This window comes from Symsagittifera roscoffensis, chromosome 6 (genome assembly GCF_963678635.1).
Source record: "Symsagittifera roscoffensis chromosome 6, txSymRosc1.1, whole genome shotgun sequence".
NCBI classification, from domain to species: domain Eukaryota; kingdom Metazoa; phylum Xenacoelomorpha; order Acoela; family Convolutidae; genus Symsagittifera; species Symsagittifera roscoffensis.
In genome coordinates, this window is record NC_087067.1 from 26,397,749 (window position 1) to 26,423,141 (window position 25,393).

The window sequence follows — 25,393 nt, forward strand, 5'->3', positions numbered from 1 at the left end:
TCTCTAAAAAATTACAACCCCTTCGAAAAGGACCATACCAAATCATTGCCAAACCCACTGAAGTAACGTACAAACTCACAGATTCAACCAAAAAAGAAATTGTTCAACATCGTAACAATCTATTGCCCTACTACCCAAAAGAATACGCGCTACGCGAATTAACCCAATTATATTCTTTCACAGGTTCAAAAGTTATTCAAAATCATACAGGAAAACAAATAGATGAACAACACAACGTTCATCATAAAGATCAAATTCAAAAACAAACCACAACTCAAAACAATACAAAAACGCCAGACCCAAAAATACCTCAAAAAGAAAGAAAAAATAGGAAAATGATAGAAAAAATTCTACCACGAGAACAAGTAAATAAATCAAAACATAGAAAATTATCACGACTTAGAAATCAACCACATAAAAACTACAAAACATTCATCCCACGATCTAAAATATTAAAGAAAGTTGAACTTCAAAAACAACTTGAATTTTAAAATTAATAATCTTTGCACCTGTGGATCATTTTGAACTTTCATTTTTCACAATAACATGCTGACAAACACGCAACAATTCTAGTTCAGATTCAGCCAATAGGATTCACTTAAATCTCTATATCTCTAACATCAACCTATTAGCCGAAAGGTATTAAATTCCAGGCATATCTATAACTATAACTTTACAACCTCCAGGTCAAAAATAAGCACATTCGCTAAAACTTGACAACTAAAACAAATACCACCATAGTATTACAACCCTCCTCTATCTAATAACGCAAAGATCAACAATATTTTCCCAACTCAGACCTCAAAAACCCTCCAACCAAAAATAATAAATTAGCCTAAAGTAAAAAAGAACGATATTCATTTGGCCCAAAGTCCAAATATTTCAAAAATACCCCAGATCACCCGACAAATAAAAATAAATCAAAGAAGACCTCTCGAACACCATAAAATTAGCCCCCAACAATTTTTCACAAAACTCAACCCACTTGTCAAAAAATCAATAAATAACTCGACCACACTTGAATCTCGCCTCAAAAAACAAAAAATATTCGACAAAGAAATCATTTCTTAAATGCTCTTCTCTTGATCAGTCAATATCTTTAAAAATACAATTTTAAATCTTTTAATAAACTTTTTCATACTATTCAAACTTTTGTTCATATTTCTATTTGATACTTTTGAAGCTTTTATAATAATTTTAATAATTTTTTGCAACGTTTTTTAAATTTTTTACTCCCTATTTGAAATATATCTCCAACTTTCCCAAATCATTGATCATATTCACAGGTACGATAATCCAAAGCCTATTTAAATGATACGAACAATTTTTAGTAGAACAGATATTTTTTTTACTGTTTGTAATCTTCATCATATTTTTATCATCCCTCATACTCACAATGTGCAATTGTGTAACAAAGGCAATAGTCACATTCGCCTCAGCAACAATCTTTTTAATTATTTCTATTGAAGAATACTACAATAAACATAAATCTTCCCACTAGAAAAAACCAATAGAACACTTTCAAAAATTGCTAACCAACAAATACAAAATCAGTCTTCACCGACATCATCCCAAGAAAACCCAACAATACCTACAACTACCCAAAACCCCCAAACCTCCACACGAATTTCATTCCAAGATAATCCATACACTTTTGAAGAACGACATGCTCGCTTATCCGAACCATTAGAACCAGTTCATTAAGTCAAATTTCACCGACGCTATTCCCTTTAAATTTCCCAATTAACCTCGACGCTAGATATCGAGAACAATCATCAACAAATATCCCTTTACGATTAGATTGGAACACATTCGTAGCACCTCCCCCATTATTTGGACAACATCAAGAAAGTAACCGACTCCACAGTTGGGCACTCAATAGAATACAATATAGACAAGATATCCACGAAGATATTCGTGACCACAATATTCAAATACTTCAACAAAATAGTCTCCAATTAAAATTCGAAATCACAATCAAACTTAATAATATTGTTCAACATCCCTACCCATTAAATCCCCCAAATATAACAGCTCAATCGCCACCACCACCGTTTATAACAATTGAAGTAATATATAAATACGACAGATATACCAAAAACACAATTGGTTACATTAAATTTTATTACCCATACTCAGGATTATCATACACATGTAAGTTCTGAAAATATTAACGTTTTAACACATCTTTTTTCTAATATTTTCCGACCAAAACAAAAATCCTTCTCCTCGCACAGGACCCCAAGATTTATTAGTAACACACTACGATTGTGAAGAAAACGAACAAAAAAAAACACTACACAAATATGCAATAAATCAAGTATCACAATGCGAAACAGAACCACAAGCTATCGAAACTACAAATGTAATAGCAACATTATATTCAAAAACCCGAGCAACAACAGTCATAGGATATAAATTTACAGCAACATTTTCCGAAAAGAAAGTACATTGTTCACAAGTTTCAAACGGAAATAAAAACCGACTTGACCACGAATCGTTTTACCAAAGTGACATAGAACGACTTTTACATCTAAATCCCGATGATTGTAAAACTGAATTACTCAGACTAAACCTAACAAGAATTAAAAACACAGACAGAAAATTAGTAAATTTTCAAGTCTTTGCCGATTCTGTACAGAACTTGATTGATATCAAGGACATATCAAAGTAGACGAAAAATATCCATACAACGGCGCACACGGAAAATTAACTTATGACATACACGATAAACATTGGATACCACACATTGGTTTAAATGACCCCTCAAACTGCAAAGCAGACACAAAACATAAAGGATATCAACAAATAATGCTTTTCGATTGGAAAATACAGCTCGAAAGAATACAACTCACACGAGATTTATCTGATAACACAATGATCTATCAAGGAATTAGATTACCTTGCAAAAATGATCAAGTTATTGTGACTCTACAACAAGGACCCAAGCAACAATTGTTTGGTTTCCCGAAGATACATGCACAACATTTCAAGTAGCAAAAATACACGCTCGAATGATGAAATTTACTGAAAAATATCTTATTGAATCAATCCCATACGAACACTTGAACCCATCTTGTAGACAAAGCACTGATTTCAAAATTATCCATGATAGAGAAAATAAATTAAAATGTTTTCAAATCTATCAAGAAACAGAATTTGCATGTAAATATAGAAATCCACTTTATAAAACACACTCTTTATAAAACACAATACTCTGAAATACTTGTCGAATACGAAAAAGGTTTCGACATGACCACTGGAAAAATAACATTCGACCCGTATGCCACAAGTCACCCTCTAAATGAAGGAACATCATACATACCAGTTAACTTTCAAAAAAGCACAGGTCAACCTCGTGGAAAACTAAAACCACATGACAGTAAAAGCACACGTTTATAAGAACTATCACTAATGAATAGCACCTATTTTGGTAATATTCATTTTGATATCCACTTAGATATGAAGTTAGACTACACAATTAGTCGAATTTTTCAAGAAATGTCACTCTCCGAATTAGAAACACTTCATCAACTATGCGAATTGGAAAGAACACAAATCCTTAAATCACTCGCACTAGCAGTACTAAAAATACCCTACGCAGGATACTTATTATCAGGAAACAGATCAAATTTTCTAGATTACGAAGGAGACATTTCATGGTTTTATACTTGCACCAAAAAAGTATCACCATTATATGTTTTCGAAGATAAACGTTGTTATAAAGGAATCCCTATATTCTATAAAAACAAAGTACATTTTGTCGACACACTTTCAAGACGAAAATATTTTTGGGATACCGCAGTCCCATGTGGATCAAAAAATAGCCACAATGTAGTACAATTAAATCCCGATGAAGATAAATACTATCTCCTTACACCATACCCTACATTAATGCAATCACTCAAAAAGTTTTCACCCGAAAGCATCAGAGCCATTGCTCGTAACTCAAATATTGATTTACAATCAATTGAAATATATTCTAAATCAGGCATCCAACATCACATTAGAACACAACAATTTCAAGAATTATTAACACAAATGGACACAATACAAAGACAATCAATTGACCAGAATTTAAGAAAACTTGCCGAAACCGCAGGTTTTGCAGACATTTATACACAAGACTACAGCGGATATTTTAAAGATATCAAGAACTACATATATTTAAACGGCGAAAAATACAGACCACAAGATATTTCACCTATAAATATTTTCGATTTTGTCACCCTAAAGAACAAAATTTTAGCTTTTCTAGGATGGCCCTATTATATCTTAGAAAAATTAACTATATTATACGCAATGTTTATTTTTATAGGATTTCTTTTTTCACTGTTAAAAGGAATCTATAACACATGCGCTATACATACACAAGTGAACAGACAAGCAAGTGTAGCACGTATATAATTTGGAGGATTTTTGGAAATTTTTCATCATCGATAAACAAAATACTTTTAGATGCACAAATAAAAGAATATAATACAAAAATATCCACGAGACCAAACAATGAAGAACATAATAATGTAGATACAACACCTACAGCACCACAGATACCAGCCTTACCACAAAACGATCCATTATCATTAGTTTCCCGTAGTTTTCGAAACCTAGCAATCACACATAATCCAAATTTTAGACCAAATACAACACAAAGTCCCATCCAACACATAATACCACATCATTAACAAAATGATAATAACCACGATCAAATTATAGAACAACCCCACACCACCACTTTTCAGTCTCAAAATATTCATTTTTTTAGCCCACGATGAGTCGACAACTTGGATCCCTCCATCGCTCAAATTCCCACCCAGCCAACCTCCAAACTCCAATCCCAATCATACCACTTTTTGCTTTCCCACCACCCGATTTTCCGATTATTAATATATCATCAAGCACGAATTCTGATGATAACCCAGATATTTCAGTTTTATGCCCCAGTTTTATGTAGAAACCCCTGACGAATTTGCAGACTCCGAACCATCTCCATCAAATGATAATCAGACCAACTCCTCAGTTTTTTCAAAACCCTATTTTCAACCAATTCCATCAAATCATTCACTGCCATCCGTTTCTACTCCTTCTTATGCTTCGCAAGTGACCCCAGCCTATTCTCCACTTCATTCCGACAGATCATATAATAATTCTCCAGATACCCCCCAAATTTCCCAGGAAATCGATAAATTTATTACCCTACAACAACAGTTAATACACCCTAGCACCCTCACAATACATCAACTATCATCCACAATAGAATCCTCAAACCCACCTACTCCTACACCCCCCTCAGCTTACACTGCATCATTCACACAATCATCCACATCCACCGAAACACCTAGTAGCACTCACCGAGCTTATCACACTTTTAAACGAAAATTCCCAAATCACCCATTCCCGACCAAACCCGGAACAGCCTGCGAATATATTAATCACCCGCAACACAATAACACGAAAAATTTTCTTGCAATCACCTTACCCTCATTTCCACAATATACATTAAACACACCTAACGATACTAATGACACACGTAGTTTTGTAGATGAACATGTTTTAATGCCAACACTTCATTGGACAGCTTATTATCATTTCACTAACCCCCTTTGCTTACCACTAACTAATACTAATGACAACATAGAAAAGAACAAATACATGTTATATAGACTCACTACAACACTAACACCTCGACAATTTACTTACGTAGGATACAAAAATTACTAAAAACATTCACTGCACCCCGAGCTAACGAATTCACAATAGAATTTTACAACCATAATATCATCCGACCTAATCAAGACCAATTTTTAGATGAAGACCGCTTCGCTAACCCGCAACTAACAGAAAAATTTTTCATCAAAACATCATACGTATTCACACTTAATATTTTCGATAGAAAGTATGATCACATCATTTCAGAATCACTAGCTGATATTCAAGCTTATGCAAGTTTCCAGGACAAACTTCAGTTATTTTCACTAACCTTTCACTTCCTTTCACCACATGAACGCGATTTGCACTGTTCCCACGATATTATGTTACGCACTAAACAAACCCACACATATACATACTATCGTTTTATACAAAATCATTTTGGTTTGCATACCCCATCAAGACAACCTCACCATCGTTTTCAGTTTCTAAACCTAAGTACACGTCACCATTTTTCCTTAATTTTACATATTGCATCAAAGATACTAACCTCCACGGCATACTCCGCAACTATGACCCAGTTACCCAAATGTATATATTTTGTCCCATCACGAAGACCTTTAATGCCGAAGAATCCAGAACCTTCCTTATCCCGCATAAATTCATCCAGCCTATTGAAATACCCATATTAGAATTCATTCAAAATGCTAAATATAATTACAAAATAAATAACCTCATTCAAAACACACCTTACGAGTTTGCAGTAGGCACTGAAGAACTAAAAACCATTAAGGCACTTCAATTGCTTTGGCCACTGCTACAAACTAAAAACATCATACGCATACTAGCAAAATTACTAACAACATCAGATATGATACACGACATCTTCCCCCACGGCTTTTTCCCAGAAGATTAAGGTAAGGATAATTTGAAATATTCTTAACTAACAATTTTCAATTAGTACTAACCAATTTTTATCAATGTTTGATTTATATTTCTAGTCTTCACACCACGATCACCTACAAAACAGAAAAGAAAAATAAAAATACAACTTGTTAAATTATCCTAAAATTCAATAAATTCTTGCACTAAATAATGTAGTAAAATTCATACCAAATGTAGTAATTTCATTTATAAATTATTTCCCCATGAAGCAGGAAAATTAAATACGATGAAAATTTATAATTTTAAATTTCCCCAAAACGCAGTAAAATTCAAATTCTATGCAATAAATTGATAAAATGAGAAAGCAGTACTAACCTTTTCAAATATTTTCATTCACTCGCACAAGAATTCTCTCCAAACTCGCACAGCTCGCCCACGAAAAATTGTTTAAATAATGATTTTAAGTTTCAAGTTTTCACACTCAACAACTCTAACACACAATAACAAGTTTTAAAATTTCCTTTAACCCGATTGGAAAGGAATTATATACTAAACCAATCTAACCAACGCAGCTTACTAAACACCACAAATCATAAAATAACAGCATGACTGAGAAAGGAAAACCAACGGTACCCAAACCGAATTAACCCAGTTTAAAACTGGATAATTTATTCTTTTGAAGACTATTATAATGTCTAAGAAAGAAATAATAAAACACAAAAAAGTCGCAAGACAAACCCATACCAAAAACAATTTGATTTTTGAAAAAAGGACAGAACCAAAGTAACATAAGAAAGACCAACATAAACCCAACATAAAACGTTATCACAAAACAGGACCTCTCAAAGAAACAGCATGCAATCATACTCCCACTCCTGGCCTAACCCACCAGAGAGGACGTCCTGAGCATGCTCTATAGCCGGCCTAACCCACCGCGCTACATCCACGCTTTGTGACCACACTTCTAATTTTAATAAGAGGTACTCAAGGGTGAGTAACTCTTCAAAATAACCGAACTAAAACAAAACGCTTTTGTGAAAACAACTAACTAAATTCATGATTAAAAAACCGAACTAACATAGTTTTATAAAATGTAAATTATACTTTGCAGTATATAGATCATACACAACAACAAAGACGAACATCCAAAGACTAGATGATCCCATCACACTCGCACAAAAGAATGGCTAAACACAACCGATATGCCGTCCACAATCACGACTCAAAGGATTTAGAGTACGAATTGACTTCGCAGAAAAGGATTTCATTGAACTAGACCAATGACCACCTCGATGTTCAAGTATACGTGCAGATCCGAGTTACAAGGCATCCCTTCCACACACGATCTTCATGCCATTCCCAGACGAGGTTGCACACAAAACAAGTTCTCTACATAATACAGAAAAACCCGTCATAGCAAACCATCTTGAAATCGGATTGATTTCTTTGGGGATCACATTCGTTGTCGAATGACAACATAACAATTTCCAGAACTTCCTTAACCAAGAGGAACCGGACAAGAAAATGATGTTCACCAAATACCAACGTTCATCATCCATCCTTCAAATTGCAGAAAGATAATTCTAAAAAACTCTGTAAATTCCGGATGGGTGGAACCTGATCTAAACTACATTTTATTATTGGATAAATTAGATATTTTACCACTGTAAAGTATTTAATATTAACCAATCATAATCCATCCAACTAACAACCCACTTATTTGTAAGTGCTGAAATTACTTATAATTTCAGCACCAGAGAGATTTGAATTTAACTTGGAAATTAGTTGCCTCTCCAAGAGAACTTCAGCAGTCGCAATAAGCCAGTATACTCTAGATCTATTGAGCCTAGCAGAGACTAGTTAAACACCCTGAGACTAGTAGATATAAGAATAAGATTCGGATCGGTATTAGACTAAGAAGTTGCACGAATCTATCCGGCCGAAAATAAGATAGCGTGACGAGCAGACGGTGTACCCTATCCGAAATTACTCTATGAGTTAACCATAAACATCTTAACTCATGAAGTAACTCTCAACCCTTTAACCCAAATAACGATCTTATTCGGCGATCTGTTGTGCGTTGCATTTGTGTTTTGGAACATTCTCAACCCACTTATCTCTCTGAATTTAATCGGTGATTGTGTTCCTAGATAATTCCAAAAATTGATGGCTGGGAAATTTATCTCAATTACTAAATGGTACAAGTTGGTGGCAAAATTTCAATTAACCAAATAATAAGGAGTTGTTCGTGGCTTGCTCTGACAATGATTAAGTACTTGCTTATAAGTTTAGCCTCTACTAGATAAAATTTCCAGCCCTAGTTTTAAACATTCATCTGTAAGAACAGTTTTAATTCAGTAATAAAAAAATTGCGAAATTCACTTACAATTTTTGGAATCCTTTTTATAAATTTTGTGGATTCCAAATAGTTTTGCGGAACTCTTTTAAAATTTGCGGAATCCGTTTGCAGTTGAGGAATCAAGAAAAACTAGCTATATAAATTTGATGCAAAATCCGCGAACAACAAATTTGCCGACAAAAATTATTTAACACGTATTTGTACGCGGAATCCACAGAATTTTGGTAAATGGAAGACCTTTACATTTTGAAACATAATTAAAAGTTTAAAATTTATTTCTAGAATGGCCTAAAAGATAGAATCTGATTGGTGAAGGGTCTTGGAAAACCATTTTTTTGTGCGCTCTAAAACAACTTAGATTGTCAAACCGGTTATTGATATCACTTTCACACGTTAGGTTTTGGGAAAAATTACAATGAAAAATTTTTCAGGAAATCGATAGCTTCTAATTTTTTGAGCTAATTTTTGTCATAAATCACAGATCAAAAACTTGAGACTTGAATTAAAGGGCAGATGAAAACTGAGCTATAGGTCATGTTAAAGTCCACCACTGTTTTTAGCATCCAATTCTAAATTATCCAGTCTTCTCAGTGTCAAAAAAAATTAATTTCTTTTCTTCCATTGTACACGAGGTATGTTACATTGAAGCAACCCGCACCGAGCGCTCATGGATCATAATTGATAGTCATATTATGGTCAGTATCTATAAAATTACAAATTAAATTAAAAATGGATTAGAATCCTTATGTTTGTTATGCCAATACAATCCATTATAATGGATTTTTTGGAGATTTTCTTTACAGCTTTTTTAAAGTTAACTCAATTCCTGTTTAGTGCAGTTGCTACATATTACGTTACATTTATGATTAAAGTTTATATTTTTTGTCTTATATATTTTGATTGAACCCCCTCCCCCCAGTTTTTCTACCCCCCTCCTTTACTTTAAGCCACCCCCCGTTTACCCTCTCCCTAATTACCCCCCTCCCCAGTTTAGTTTACCCCTCCCCCCTCCCTGCCAGTTTACCACAACCACCATTCGTCCCCCCAGAGGGGGGTATTTATTGGTAGACTTTGGGGAAGGGGGATGATCGACACCCCTCAGTTTACCGCCCACCCTCTTTAGTTGGGGCTGGGGGAGGTGGAATTACTTGAGGGAGTGACGTTTAGACAAGGCATTTAGTAAAAAGACATCGTATAAATTTCGCAACATTTCTGCAAAAATAATCGGATTTACTTCTAAAAATATAATGGGTTATAATAGATAATAATGCATTATAATGGTTTTTTAATTCAAAAATGTTAGATTATAGTAGATTATCTTGACAAAAAAATCATTTTCAGTGCCAAAAACAATGAATTGTTATCGGTTACAATGGATTATAATTGATTTTTTTTCAAAAACAATCTTTTTTATTGGCAACATGATCGATTTTTCATCTTTCTACACAATTTCATGGACTGAGAAAACTGTATGAGAAAAGCAAAATCATCATTTTTTTCCAAACTATGAAACTTTATACCAAAAGAAACAATTTTGCTTATTATGTAATTTATTAACAAGCCCTTTGCCATAAGTTTTATCGAAAAGTTCTATAAAAAAAACAACACCTAATTTATGTAATATGAAAGGACATGATAAGCTTTTTCTCCAAACTACGAACTGGTATCATAAACTGTTTTAATATATTGTTTTAAAGTAAGTGTTTCATCCGAGTTTTAAGGATTGGTTCAAGGCAAGAGATTTGCTATGCCCTGTTGAGATCGATGTTTGTGATAGTTTACCCAATTTTAGTAGGTTTCAATAATTGTTATCAATGGGAAAAAAATAGATAAAATGTCATTATGAAACATTAACAAGATAGGTCAGCCGGAAATAATATCCGTTTTTATCACGTCTTTCTATTTTTAGTAGCATTTTATAAAATCACTTCTGAACCTTTTCAATACGCTTCGACAGATTACGTTAGTTCATTTATTTATACTCTTTAGGTTTCATACTAAGTGTTTTAGCATCGACGATTTCTCATACCATCACATCCTCCCTCCTTTTCCAAGAAGAGCTGACTCTATTGGATTTGCATAGTCTTCTCTTGATTTCAGGATACTTGAAGATTGTTTGGTTTCGTCTGAGACTGTTTCAAGTTGATGGTCTGGAGCTGCTGAAGGTTTTTCTTTTTTTTTTCATGTTGCACTGACGTTTTTTCATCGACAATGTCGCTCGTTCCATCTGTGGTTTTGTTCTCTTGACTGCATCTTGCAACCTGGTTGTCACGTACTACAAGAGCCATTTCTGATTGATTGGACAGGATTCAAGATGTGTTGGTTTCACGTCGAATGACGAAAGCTGCAGGCTGTGCTTCCGTGTCTTTCTTCGGCTTGAAGAAATTGTTTTCATTAACATCAAACCTATAATTGTAGGTTATATGATTTTGGTTGCTGATGATTTTCCTTTGCTTTGGAATAGGTTCTTTTTGTCAGTTTTAATCCTTATAGAAAGGTAGAAAAAAAGTGGGATAACTTTTTCATCATGCCTTCATGGAATTATTAATTGATTGGACGGCTCTTCCTGCTAGTTACTTTGCTCTTGGGCTCTTTGGGGGTAAATCGTTAAATCCATTTAGTGAAATTCCTGAGACTTGCTCAAACAATTATCGTTCAAATTTGGGTCCGCTATCAGAGATTAGAGTTTTTGACAATACAACAACTCTCGCAAAGACTGCTGACGGAAACTTCCTGACAGTTAGAGTATATCTGTCATTGGTCGGGAGCCTTTCATCCAACCAGTTTTAGCGTCAACAACAATCATGATGCGTCTTCGATGTGTGCCCAGTCCATACGGATTCGTTCCCATGCGTCACTCATTCGTTCCCATTTGTTGCTTCTGGTCACGTTGTAACTGTGTAACTGTTTTCCCAAGCGTTGGTCTGTTCTTTTCACTGATCTCGCGTCTTGAGAAAAGTCTAAGAAAGTCTGGGACAAGCCAGGCCACTTGTCTTCCTCGATACATTTTTTGGGTATCGTCCAGATCTTGTCTTCTGAATCTCCGCGAATTCAAAAAAACAACGACCCTTATCGTGTTGTCAATATTTCAAGTTCTTTCCTGAATTGTGATTTGTCTTCTGAGCATTGTCTCCAATCACTTTTTTGTACCTTTCAGAAGAGGTCTTGAAATGTTCGATTTGACCGGAGGTTGATGTGGTTGTCTTTCAGATTGATTGTCTGCATGTCTGCGAAGAAGATGTCATTCTGAAAGAATAAGATTCTCTCGTCGTCGAAAATCAGTCTGTTCTGAGGGTCCGGGAGTGGGATTTGCCCTCCAGACGTATACTTCATTTTACAGTCGGACACCACCAGAGCAATAGCCACCGCGTTATTCTAGCTAATGTGTTCTCGCTATATCTCCGGCTGGTGCAAAGAAGGACTGCATGGTTTTGTTACCTGTTTGCAGGGAAACCTTGCCCCCAATAAGAACTGAGGACCAGAAACACGACTTCAAATCTTCTCGCTTTTTCATGTTGATGTAGTTGCACTCTCCTAATGCCTGCTCTCAAGCCTTTTTTGGGCAAAAAGTAGGTTTGGACGACTCGTCTTGCGCAGAGTTCTTGTTTCTTACTCTGAAAAACTATTTTGTTGAGTTGTCCAATCGAAGTCTTAACTCCGTAAGTCACCCAGCGGCAACTTCTTGGTGGCAAAAATCAGAATCATTTGTCCATAGAAGTTTGTTCAAAAAAGAATTGAGGTTTTTCGCAGGTATCTTGGTACTCCGAATCTTTAACAAGCCTATCAACAGGCTTGATTCCAACAGCTGAAACAAAACATTTGAGGGTAGTTTTGAGTTTGACTGGGTCGCACCGCTGGTGAAAATTTTTTCTTTGTGTCGTCCATTGACTGCCGTCATATGCGTTTGGTAGTGCTCGCGAGATGTTCTGTAGACAAACCATTTGTCTTGAAAGATAATCATGCAATTGATTCCTATGAGCGTGTTCTCGAAGCAATTTTAAAAATCTAGGAAGATTATTTCAATAATTGAGGTAACATTGGAGAGTTGATTCTGCGGACTTCTTTTGCTTCATCGTCTACTTAAATTTGGTGGTAAGCTACTAAGAGGTCAACTTTTCTGAAGAAAAGGGCTCCATGCGCGCTGACGAAAAATAAGGTCTCCATTTTGGGTAATGGGTGTTCTTCGTCCATTACTTTCTAATTGATGCAAACTTTGTAGTCGGCACAATGTCTGAGGTCACTCTCTACTAACGACTGCTGAAGCATTGGCAACTCCTTCGCGAAAAGAGCAGTTGGGATCCAGGTTTCAGTTTAATACTCTCTCTGGGAGCTCATGTATCGGTTACTGGATTTTGTAGGATATCGCGTTCAAGGAGTTCAAAAAGTTCTGTTCGATCGCACAACAACAGCCAGTAGGGTTACTTTGAGTAGAATTGACCATTTCATCTAAAGTCGCAAATTGCTGTTCCTTTGAAGTAGAGTTTCTGTCCATCGTATGCTTCCACAGTCCGGGCAATTCCATCTCGTGTAAGTTTTCCAAGCTTCAACCGGGTGCTCAACAATATCATTGTGATATCAGCACCTGTGTCCGCTCGCATTTTCACCTCAAAGCAGTCAAATACGTCACTTTCCCATTCAGCGGCCATGTAAGACTCGATGCGAAAAAAAATTCCTATCTCAGTACCGTTTTTTAAGCTTTCTAATTGCTCGTACGAGAACTGACTTCCGTCAGCGTGATATTTTACTCTTATAAAATCTACTATTATCTACGTTTTTCTTGCTTAACTTACTTCAAAATATTATTGCAAAGTGTCGTCTCGTACATCATGAAATAACTTTCTTACCCTATGAAGGAAAAGACTTATCCTCTGGCGGTTTTTTCCATCAGTTTTTCCATCAATTGATTCCTATGAGCGTGTTCTCAAAGCAATTTTAAAAATCTAGGAAGATTATTTCAATAATTGAGGTAACATTGGAGAGTTGATTGTGCGGACTTCTTTTGCTTCATCGTCTACTTAAATTTGGTGGTAAGCTACTAAGAGGTCAACTTTTCTGAAGAAAAGGGCTCCATGCGCGCTGACGAAAAATAAGGTCTCCATTTTGGGTAATGGGTGTTCTTCGTCCATTACTTTCTAATTGATGCAAACTTTGTAGTCGGCACAATGTCTGAGGTCACTCTCTACTAACGACTGCTGAAGCATTGGCAACTTCTTCGCGAAAAGAGCAGTTGGGATCCAGGTTTCAGTTTAATACTCTCTCTGGGAGCTCATGTATCGGTTACTGGATTTTGTAGGATATCGCGTTCAAGGAGTTCAAAAAGTTCTGTTCGATCGCACAACAACAGCCAGTAGGGTTACTTTGAGTAGAATTGACCATTTCATCTAAAGTCGCAAATTGCTGTTCCTTTGAAGTAGAGTTTCTGTCCATCGTATGCTTCCACAGTCCGGGCAATTCCATCTCGTGTAAGTTTTCCAAGCTTCAACCGGGTGCTCAACAATATAATTGTGATATCAGCACCTGTGTCCGCTTGCATTTTCACCTCAAAGCAGTCAAATACGTCACTTTCCCATTCAGCGGCCATGTAAGACTCGATGCGAAAAAAAATTCCTATCTCAGTACCGTTTTTTAAGCTTTCTAATTGCTCGTACGAGAACTGACTTCCGTCAGCGTGATATTTTACTCTTATAAAATCTACTATTATCTACGTTTTTCTTGCTTAACTTACTTCAAAATATTATTGCAAAGTGTCGTCTCGTACATCATGAAATAACTTTCTTACCCTATGAAGGAAAAGACTTATCCTCTGGCGGTTTTTTCCATCAGTTTGGACATTCCAGTTTATTATCAATGTAAGCATTATAAACGTTTATTCCTAGTTTGTGAAAGTTTCCTTGGATTGTATGCGAATATTTTTTTGAAGTTAACTTAAAAAGTTGTGCTTAAAGATTGGTCTTAACTTAAAGTTGTTGTGTTTGATCGCCAAACTAAAAAAACAGTTTTTATACCAGTTAGATTTTGTCTGTTTTAACTATTTTCGCCGCAAGTATGTTGCGTTCAGAGTCTGTTGATCTTGTACAAAGATGAAATTCATTAGTATAATCTCGTCTTCCTCATCAGCGGTAATTTTTTTTCTCTAAAAACTGACAATAACGAGCTTCATCACGAAGTTTCTCTAGAAAAATGTCGTCAGACTTTTCTTGAATCTGAACTGTCAACAAAAACATGGATGACTTGGCAACAATCACATAAATTTTCTTAGTCTGCAGTAGTCTCTTAAGAAAATGTGGATCTCAAAGAACACCCTCTCGCTGAGCTTGTTTGGCAAAATAAATCTCCTCAACTTCAAGATTGACGTACTCTTCATTGGTTGAATCAGAAAAATGTCATTTAAAGGTCTGTGGGATTTGTTGTGTCCGCAGCCTTGTCAGTTTCCTTCTCTGAACCTGCTCTTCAACGGAAAGCAACCAGCCAAGCCATTTTCTTTTCACATTTTGAAAAATTTAATGATCTTTTGGACTAATCAGATCAAGTTCCCTATCTGGTCATAACTGTTGAGGATCGGTGCAAGGCAAGAGAGTTTCTATGAAGAATTTTTTGAGATTGATATATGTGAACGTTTAGCTAAAATTTATTTGGTAATCATAGTAATTATCAGTGGCTAAAGTACAGATGTGTTTTTTGGGATAAACATTTTTTTGTTCACACGTTCCAATTTTTGATAAATTTTTACTTGAAATACAATCGACATATAGCATCGCTTTAATGGATAGGGTTGATCAATATGATGAGAGTCTATCAGGTAACTGATTTCAAAGAGACAGCGAAAAAATCAAAGAGAAACGCTTCTGATCCACTTTAATACGCTTGAATAGTCTAGGTAAGTACAGATAATTGTTCTCATTTTTTTCATACTAAATCTTTTAGCTTCAATGGTTTCTCAGAACATCAAATTAGGAAAAGCCAGAGTGTATCCAACAGTTACCACGTAGATGAAATGCAATTGATGATATTAATCATGAATGATATTGCTTTTCTTTTCACGCAAAAAAGTTTAGTGACAAAATTTTGGCGATTGAGAAAAAGTCTGTTTTTTACTTATTTATTTTATCTTAGAATAGAAGAATAAAAAAAATTTGTTCCTTATGTGGAAAAATTTTCGGCTGGAGAACTCAAACTGGACTCGTTACAGACACAAAATGTTAAATATCAGTTTTGGTGAAACGTACTTTTGCTTATTAAAAAAATTTTTAAATCAATTTTGTATTTTACTATTGAAAAAATGCATATCATACATTTTTCAAAAATGATTTTATTGGAAAAACTTTTTTTTGTTTAAATTTTTTTTTGATTTAGAGTTGCTCTTGTGTAATCAAAGCTGCCACTTGTTTTGTTTCGAGTTTTCAGCCAATTTAAGATAATTTTCGAAAAAAAAATTCAATTGAAAAAGTTCAATTCACACAGTTTTTTTATGAAAGTCGCTTGATAAGCGTTTTTTTTATAGATAAGCTTTTTTTTCATTGTATGATAGGCATTTTTTTGTATGGACATCAAACCGGGTTTTTGATTAAACTCAAAGAAAGGCTAGTCCAACAACCGACGCAAATTTTTATGTAAGTTGTTGGACAGCAACTTAAACATTGATTTTGAATATAATATCAATTTTAGATCTTCTATGTCATATTTTGCTCTGCTGATTTCTTGCTTGCTCACATGTCCAAAAAGAAAGTTTTTGGTTGATCCGATGCTTATTTGCGGCGCGTGATCATCGATCGAAAACAGTATATGGAAAACTTTTCTGATTGAGAAAACTGTATGTTTTTGTAGTCTTTTCTAAAACTCCTGTTCATGAAATTCTACAGTATTTTTCATGCTTCTATACATTTTAATGAGGTTGATACAATTGTTGTCATATGGTACACAGAATTTTCCTGTTTGCAAATCAAAACACGACTAAATTAAGATTGATCTGCTAGACTACCATTTATCCTCGAGCCAAAAATGAACGCCTGAAAAGGCTTTAAGGTATAGATTGCAGAAACAGAGGAGCTCAACAGTGATAAATGATCCCGTTTTAATATCACAAAATGTCACCGGCTGATGCATGTTTCAATCGGATGTTTGGCGCCAAGTGGTTCGAAAAATGACGCTCGGTTGCCCAAAAACAATAGCAATTACAACGATTGCTTGCATCTAATATCTTTTTCTACCCATATTTCAATCAAGAAAATGACACGTTTTGCTCTTTTAAATAAAGTGTTCTTTTCACGCCAATTTTTTGAGATTTTTTCTAAATCAACAACGTCTAGTCTGGAAAAAATAGTGATACTGAAAATATCAAAATCAGATTTTTGAGAAACGTTAGTAGAAACTACCATAAAAGTGGCGCTTATGCACAATCTGTTTGCTTTGAAAAAAAAACCTTCAACAAGTGATATTTTGTTCAAAAATAAGGATAAAGTAGCCATTTGAGCAGTTTTTAAAAACTAGACCATACAAAGTCTATTGACATATGAGTTTATTCGATGCTATAGTGGACACGACTGCTTGTATGTCAGAACAAAGCCGTCAATATTCTTACTACCCCATAACTCGAACACTTTTTTTGGAAATAAAAGTTTGATAAACTATCAGTTTTGGTCCGCCAATTTAAAATAATAGGTGCTAAATTAAGAATCATGAAGGGATGGATTTAATTTAACTTTAAGTTTTATCAATAACAAGGAGAAGTAAAGAACACCTGCCTGCGAATCCAAATATACCGGGATCAATCCCTTAGGTGTGAAAACCTTCTTCAAAAAACGCCCTAGCATATACATTTCTCACTTTTTTTTCTAAGTCAGAACAAAAAACAAAACAGGACAATGGATATATAGCGATTGCTTGGTCCGCTTCGCTCCCGTGTTACATTCAGCCGAAGAGGAGTAATGAGCGTAAAAAACAGTGTTTGCTGTCTATCTAGATTTTTGTCCGGTTATCGAAGAAAGTAAAGGAAAATGTACGCTCATTTGGTTTTTCTCAAATCAGCTTCGGCAAGCGAAATGGTATTTTTTAGATTTCATTATATGTTAGCTTTTTCAAATTAACCATAAAAAACCAATTGTCTCATTTGATGAATTTACAAAACATTTTATGAGATCAGTGAAAATTTGTAATTGTTCCGACTTTCGATACGAAAGTAACGAAATATTTGTGCTCAGGGTGGGTTTTTTTTTTCAGACAAATTTCGACTTTTTAACTAGCCATTTTTGACGGATTTTTTTTATATCATTCAAAAGGTATTGTTGTCTTGAGCTTAATTTTGAAAAGATATTTCACCTGTGATCGTTTTTCGTAAAGTTATGGGGGTTTAAAGATTGCCATTTTGGCCAATTTGCGACAATTAACGCGCGATATATCTCGCGCTTTTAACGCGTAAGCGGAGATTTAATCCGTCTTAGAAATCGTTCCAAATTGGTTGAAAGAAGCTTATTTGCCATGAATGATTTGTTACAAGGAGCGAAATCTTTTCTTTTGTAGTTTTTATGGCGTGTGGGGGTGATTTTCATGGATTTAAGATTTTTTTTTTGATTTTTTACATTAAATTTGTTTATGATATTTATGTTATTACTGCTCCATAGACCTTAAAAGGCAGTCAGAACATTCAGGGCTTCGCCCTGATACGAGCAGTCTTGTATTATTTTGAAATAGATTTCTGCATTAAATTGTATAAAATATGAAATGTTTCGACTTTCGAAGATATTTCATATTTTATGATGATATTTTTGCGGAAAATATATGCTAGGGGAGCTTTTTTTTAGACCAATTTTACGAAGAATTTTTGCTTAATTGGGAGCTCAATCAATGGACCTCCCTCTGGGGACGCTCAAATCTATAATCACTTGGCTGCCTACAAAATCGTTCCAAACTGACTTGAGGCAAGCTATTTGGTCATATTTTAATTTCATATACGACTCGAAATTTAACACAATCAAAATTTGATATAATCATTTGAAATTTAAATGTTTGACAATATTCATTAACCAAAAACTATCCGAAACCAGTTAAGAGGCATTAAAGGGCATCTGGAAAACTCAGGATACTTGCTCTGATACGAGCAGCTTTGTTTAAACAATTTAAATTTGTAACAAAAACCTCAAGTTTTGTAATATATGACAGATTAATGTACTGAACAATTATGCATACTCTTCCTGTACTTAATTTTTTAACCTATTATTTTTAAGTTTCTGCGTTTAGAACTACCTTACATGTATACCATAACTTTTGGTGGTGTAATTGGTGGATTATATTCTTCTGTTCATACTTGCCAAAAAATATGCTTGTTTAATTAAGTTCGAGAAAAACCATTAGATTCGACTATAAAACAGATTTTACCAATAACTACTCACCTCTTACAATGCAAATGTTTTGAACTTCTCATGCCATTTATTTAGATACACGGTTTCTTAGATGTTCTTTTTTTCGTACATAAAAAATATTTGTTAGGTTTTTTGCACGTCAAAAATGTGTTTTACTTGGTGTTTTCGAAAACAGTTTTTAAGTTTTTCAGAATCCTTGTCCCAATAAGCTTTGAAGTTTAATCATAGCTGATATTTTCTTTTTTGTCTTTGTAATTTTTTGAGTTAGAGAAAAGTGGTTTTATAGCAAAAACTTACGGAATAAAAAATACTGTCTTTTAGCTCGACCAAGTTGCTTTTCAGAGCCACGGTTTTGTGAAAATGAGCGATAAAACTCTGGTCGGTATAATTTGATTTTCCATCTCGCTTAAAATTTAAAATAACAAACATATTCAGTTGCTGTGCATACAGCACAGAATGTTCCGACCATAGACTCGAAAAAAAATAAATTTGTTTCTAAATTAGTGTCGTCTTTTCAGAGTTGTGTGACAGTAAGATTTGAATGAAAAATAGAATTGAAACATATTCGACAGTCATATTCAAATAAGTCAATTTAAAATCACTTTCTGTAGACAAATGACTAGGAAAACCGAAAAAAAAAACATTGAAGCAAAATCAAGAAAAGTTTCTATATTTTTGCAGAATTTTTTTCAACATTAGAACATTTGATTCCAAAAAGGCATCAAAAACTTCAAAAACTAAATGTTATTTTGTAAACTAAGTTTTCACGGCTTGAATTAAACCTAAATAGGCTATTGTAATCCTGCAAATTTGATCTTGAAAAATCAAAATCTTCAAAACTTCAAAACAATTTTTCTCGACACTGAGAATTTTTTTAAATTTTTTTAATGTCGCTCGAATCGCGAGTGAAATTGCTTTAAAATGATATATAACTAGACCCATTCCGAATATTTTGGTACCTGATTTTGCTCGGAAAACGAAAAAAAGAAAAAAAATGAAAAAACACTAGAACACGAATACAAACTTTCTGCGCATTATTCAAATGGTTGGAACCATTCGTATAAAAACCGGTTTGATCATTTGGTTCCAGAAAAAAAAGGTCGTGAAAGGATGATGCGAAAAATTGTAAAAGATGATTCCAGTTAACATGGGAGAGTTCGCAAGAGTTCGATGTGCACTTTTATGATTTCGACAATCATAATGAGCGACAATTGGTAAAATTTAATGATAAATTATGCATCACTTAGATTGATCTAAGTGAAGAAATATTTGATTTTTCTCTCAACTTAAATGTTTTCTAAGTTCAAATTTAAAAAAAGCAAGAAAAAACCGTTCGGCGACGCAAGGTTGAATAAAAATGAGTAGACAATCAATACCTCCCCGCCTTTCTTATTTCCCCTGTCCTAAACGACAACGTCAGAAAAAAAAACTATTTTTTGGAAAACCCTGTCAGTAAAACCATGGAAGTTTTGTCAAAAAAGACATTATCCTTGCATTGGAAAAATTATACGTCCGTTACAAATTGGACGCTGTTTCGGCTACTGCAAGAATGTACCATAGTTTAAGATACACGATAATGGGTCTTGAAACTAAACGATTTCTAGAATCTTGAAACAAAACAATCTAGAAAAGCCAGAACGAATCTGTTTTAAATTTCTATGGAACTTAACAGTTGAGCTAGTCAAAAAATCATCTGAAAAAGTCGATTGAAAGTCATTTTACTATTTGAAGTTTTATAGACAGGACTTACAAATAAGTTGTTGCCGCCAAAGGTGCCTCTGCAACTTTTGTTTCGATCCACCAACAATCATATTACATACCATTTCATTCCAACAGTGAAACTTCGGAAGAAAAGATTTAAAATCCTGAAGCCCCTTGCAAAAATGTTTGATGGGTTTTCTCGTTTCCAGCACAAAAACACCACTAACAACCAAATCAATCTTTCATGTATACATTTTTATATGAAAAATGTCAAGATTTAAAAAATTTATAACTAGCATCTGATTCCAATATAACAATCTATCCAACCGGGTCAATTGAAATTTATTTATACGCTATTCGTTTGCTGAATACGGACTAGCAATCATCGCAATTAAACCAGGGGCTTAATTATTTTGTGAAGGCATGCTAAAGCGGACACTCCCTTCCTCCTTCACTTCAAGGACTCGACCCCCAGTCCACTCCTATAATTTCTACTTTTTTGTCACATATTTTTGTCGATCAACCATAAATTTTTATAAGAAGCGTCTTTGGCGCAAAAATATTGTAACTTGAGGACAAATAAACGCCAAAAAATATATTTTAGTTAACAATTTTTTGTCAAACCCTCCAAATAGTCCATTCTACCTTATACACATATTTTTGATAAAAAGGTCACTCAGAGTTTAAAGAGCGCTCGGGAAAACAAGTTTGTCTACCTAATTTATAAATCGACGAAATTTTTATGACACTGTTTTAGGATGGCAAAGCAATGAAATCTCAAGTTATCTTAAAAGAGATATCTCAAAGTACCTTTTATCTCAAGTGCATCTCAAAATTTCAATAAAGTAACAAAGCATTCTTAAACTTTATTTCTGGAAGTAGCGGAGAAAGTTCTAGCCTAAATTATATTTTTTAAAAACATGGAGAAAAATTTTTGAGAAAACATCAAAAACAAGTTCTTATTGGCACAAGGAAAAAAATTTTTGAAACTTTTTATTGCTGTTTTAATCACGACGAAAGAGCTTCAGTATAATAATTGATTCGACTGTTAATGATTGGTCTTTCAGGTATCTAGATTTTCGAGAAAAACAACCAAATACAAAGTTCTTAAGACTTTTATGTGATGGGAGCACAGAAGTTTAATTTTGATTTTAGTTTCTGCTTTCCGTTGCGATTGTCAATTTTTGAAGTTCTTCATCACTGTTTTTTTTGAAAAAGTGTTTTTTAAGAGATCAAAACCTGTAATGTACAGAACCGTCTCCTCTTTATGCCATGAGAAAACTTACACTTTTCGCTATTTTCTACTAGCTCTATAATTAAAACTTAATTTTTCTACTAGTTTCTGTTTTTTACACGAACCTAAGAAAGACATTTTTCATAACTGTTTTTTAACTGGTTATGGAAAAAAATCAGGATCCAACATTTTAAGTTAAAATTCTGTACAATTTTTTAAGCGTATTTTAGATCACGAATATAGAGTTGCGGACTTGGGAATCGGTTCTTTTTAGCACATTAAATTCAAAACCATCTCTCAAATGACGGGGGTTATAAAATGCGCACCCTTTTAAGTTCACAACCTCCAGAAGTTAAATGATAACACCTAAAAACAATAAAATAAACTCAAAAGCATACGGAGTAAATGAATAGACGAATTGAAAGAGATTAGGTTAACTTTTGACCTTTATCAACAGCATGAAACGTTATTTTAGCCATTGAAAACTCCCTAAAAATGAATTATCGTTTTCTCAGATTTAAACTAATAAAATTTTCATCATTTTCAGCTAGTAAAGCATAATAAGACTGCTCGTATCAGGGCAAAGCCCTGAATGTTCCGATCGCCCTATAAGGTCTATTGAGCAGTCTTTGCTGTAAAACATTGATGAATTTATCCAAAAAATGAAAAATAAATTGTAAAGATTTTGAGAGATGTTGATATTATTTAAATCAACCCTTATAAGCCATATAAAATAAGAATTGATAGATTCCATTTCTAGTATCAGCATTATTGACAAATACCTTGCTTCAATTAATTTGGAATGATTTCTAAGGCGGATGAAATCTCCCCTTACGCGTTAATAGCACGAAATATATCGCGCATTAAAGCTCCAAAAATGGCAAATTTTAAAACCAATAATACTTGAGAAATACTTTTTCAAAAATTTTAGCTCAGAAAAAGAACACTTTTTGATTAGTAAGAAAAAAAACTCGCCAACAATTTCTCCTGAAAATTTCGGAATTTGTCTCCCAGAACATACAACCTAGATCACAAATATTCTATCACTTTCTTCAAAAGTCCGAACAAAGTTTTTTTGTGGATGACAAGGAGACGGAACTGATATAGAGGTTTGTTATAATTTTCAAATGCTATTTAGAGGCTCTTAATTTACAAAAATGATGTTTTTGTTTTACTCTTTTAATGAATGCATTTTGGCGAGTAATTGAACAAATTAAGCAAAAACAAAAAATTTATTTTTAACTTTCTTGCCCTCAAATCGAACCAATTAAAACTAGCTGCTGAAAAAAAACTTGATTCAATATTCGTCAAAACTTTTCTCTGTTTGGTTGTCTTGTTTTTGTATGTTTTTGTATTGTTTGCGATACTGTTTCTCATAATTGCCTATTAAATTCACTGTCTGGATCAGAACCGCCTCCTTCAATCAACAATTTATCAAGATCAGTTTTTTGATAACTGTCAAACCATCAATATTGGAACTAAGCATAAGCCATATTTTAAATAAATTTATAACATCAGTTTGATCAAATGAATGAATCTTTATTTAGTTTTAACACGGAGCCGAATACCCGGATAGCCGGAAAACCAATTCGTTCCCGGATAGCCGAAAAATAAATTCGCTCCCGGATAGCCGAAAATATTGTTTGTTCCCGGAATGCTGAAAACTTTTTTTGCCCGATAGCCAAGCAGTCGGAATTAATTTAAAGCTATTACGTATAGAAATTTTTTTTTAGTCATTTAGTTTTTGTTAGCTAAGTTCGGAAAAAAATAAGTTCCGAAAAAAACCCTTCGAATCAAACTAGAGCAAGTTTTGGGACGAACTTGCATTTTTAGTCAAATTTTTTTGTTTTCTGTTAATTACCTCATCAAAAACTTTTTTGTCTTTCCCGTAATGTGGCTCTGTGAATACGCATCATTTTGGCTAGTATTGGGACTAAAGTTTATAAAAAAAATTGACGAGATAAGTATTTGAACGTTTACATTATTGATTCGGCTTACTAACCAACTTGGCAAAACTCGCCCAAATAGCCCACATTACATTCACACTTCTTCACGTAATCATCAATTGCAACACACACTCCCCTGTAACTGCAGTAGTTCTTAGCCGACTTCTCACAAGCATCGCCAATCTTGGTGTACACTCCGAAGCCCTTCGACACTAACTTGGGTCGTCTAATTGCACCGTCGAAGCTAGATGTCAGAAAGTTCCGAATGGTTCCTGAGAAGTTGGGCAGTGTTGATATAAACTGTAATAGTATTGCCATATACTTTGCAACCCAATAAAGCTATAATACTGATGAAAACATACTTTTAGGTTGATAGATTAATTTACGATAATTCAAATGGACTATATTGGACAGTTTCTTTCAGAAGCCCTTGTTTTCTTAAGTCATATGAAAACATCATAATATTAGTCAAACACTATATGACATAGTTTTTTGACCCTTCTGTTTTAAAAAAAAAACTGTTTTCTTGTTTGCTTCCCAGTTTTGAACGTTTCATAAAATTGTCGTTTCTGATATTCTCATGGTTATGACTTATTTCATAGGTCTTAAGAAGCATATGTACCAAGTTTGAAGCCTTTGGACAAACAGAATAATTATGCTCCCACCCATTTGTGTTTCAATGTCTGAAACTGACGAAAAACTCAAATCAAATACTTAACCCGAAACCATTGCTTTAAAATTTAGTTTTTTTTTCATAGAAAATTATGGGCTGTAAAGTAGATTCCTGGTAAGAAGTGAAGAAACCGGGCTCCTTTTGGCTCCTAGGGACCCCGCCCAGGAAATTTGGACTGGAAAAATTCAGAAACGCCAGTTGATTGTTGTGCAAATTTAGCTGAAACGATTGGTCGTCGCAACTGAATATCGTTGAGCCGAAATTGCGTTTGATTTTAATCTGAAACAAAACTAAGGGTTAGTTCTTAAAATAAAATTGTTAACTCAGCAAAAAACAGTTAATTTTCAATTTTTTGTTGTAAAGTTTGGCCCTTTTTTCAAATTATCTTGAAAACCATAGATCCAAAATTTAAAATATATCATGAAAAAACTTCGTGAGATACCTTTTAAAATTCATTCTACTTCCCTGCCACTCAAAAATATTTTGAGATAGCAAAAGTTAGTTTTTTTCCTGAAAGGTTATTGTTTTCTTCTTTCTGATGTAATATCCTTTTGTGATCTCGCTCAGCTCACATACAAATGAAATACAAAT

At 34.1% G+C, this 25,393-nt stretch overlaps 1 protein-coding gene across 1 annotated transcript in view; it reads right to left on the reverse strand.

Moving 5' to 3' along the window:
- The window catches only part of LOC134848668 (neurexin-1-like), a gene marked incomplete in the record, with an annotated part of 223,124 nt that extends 198,677 nt beyond the window's left edge, over positions 1–24,447 (reverse strand). The window contains 1 exon segment of the mRNA XM_063866185.1: positions 24,186–24,447. Coding sequence (XP_063722255.1) covers positions 24,186–24,447 — 262 coding nt within the window.
- Positions 24,448–25,393: the final 946 nt, after the last annotated feature.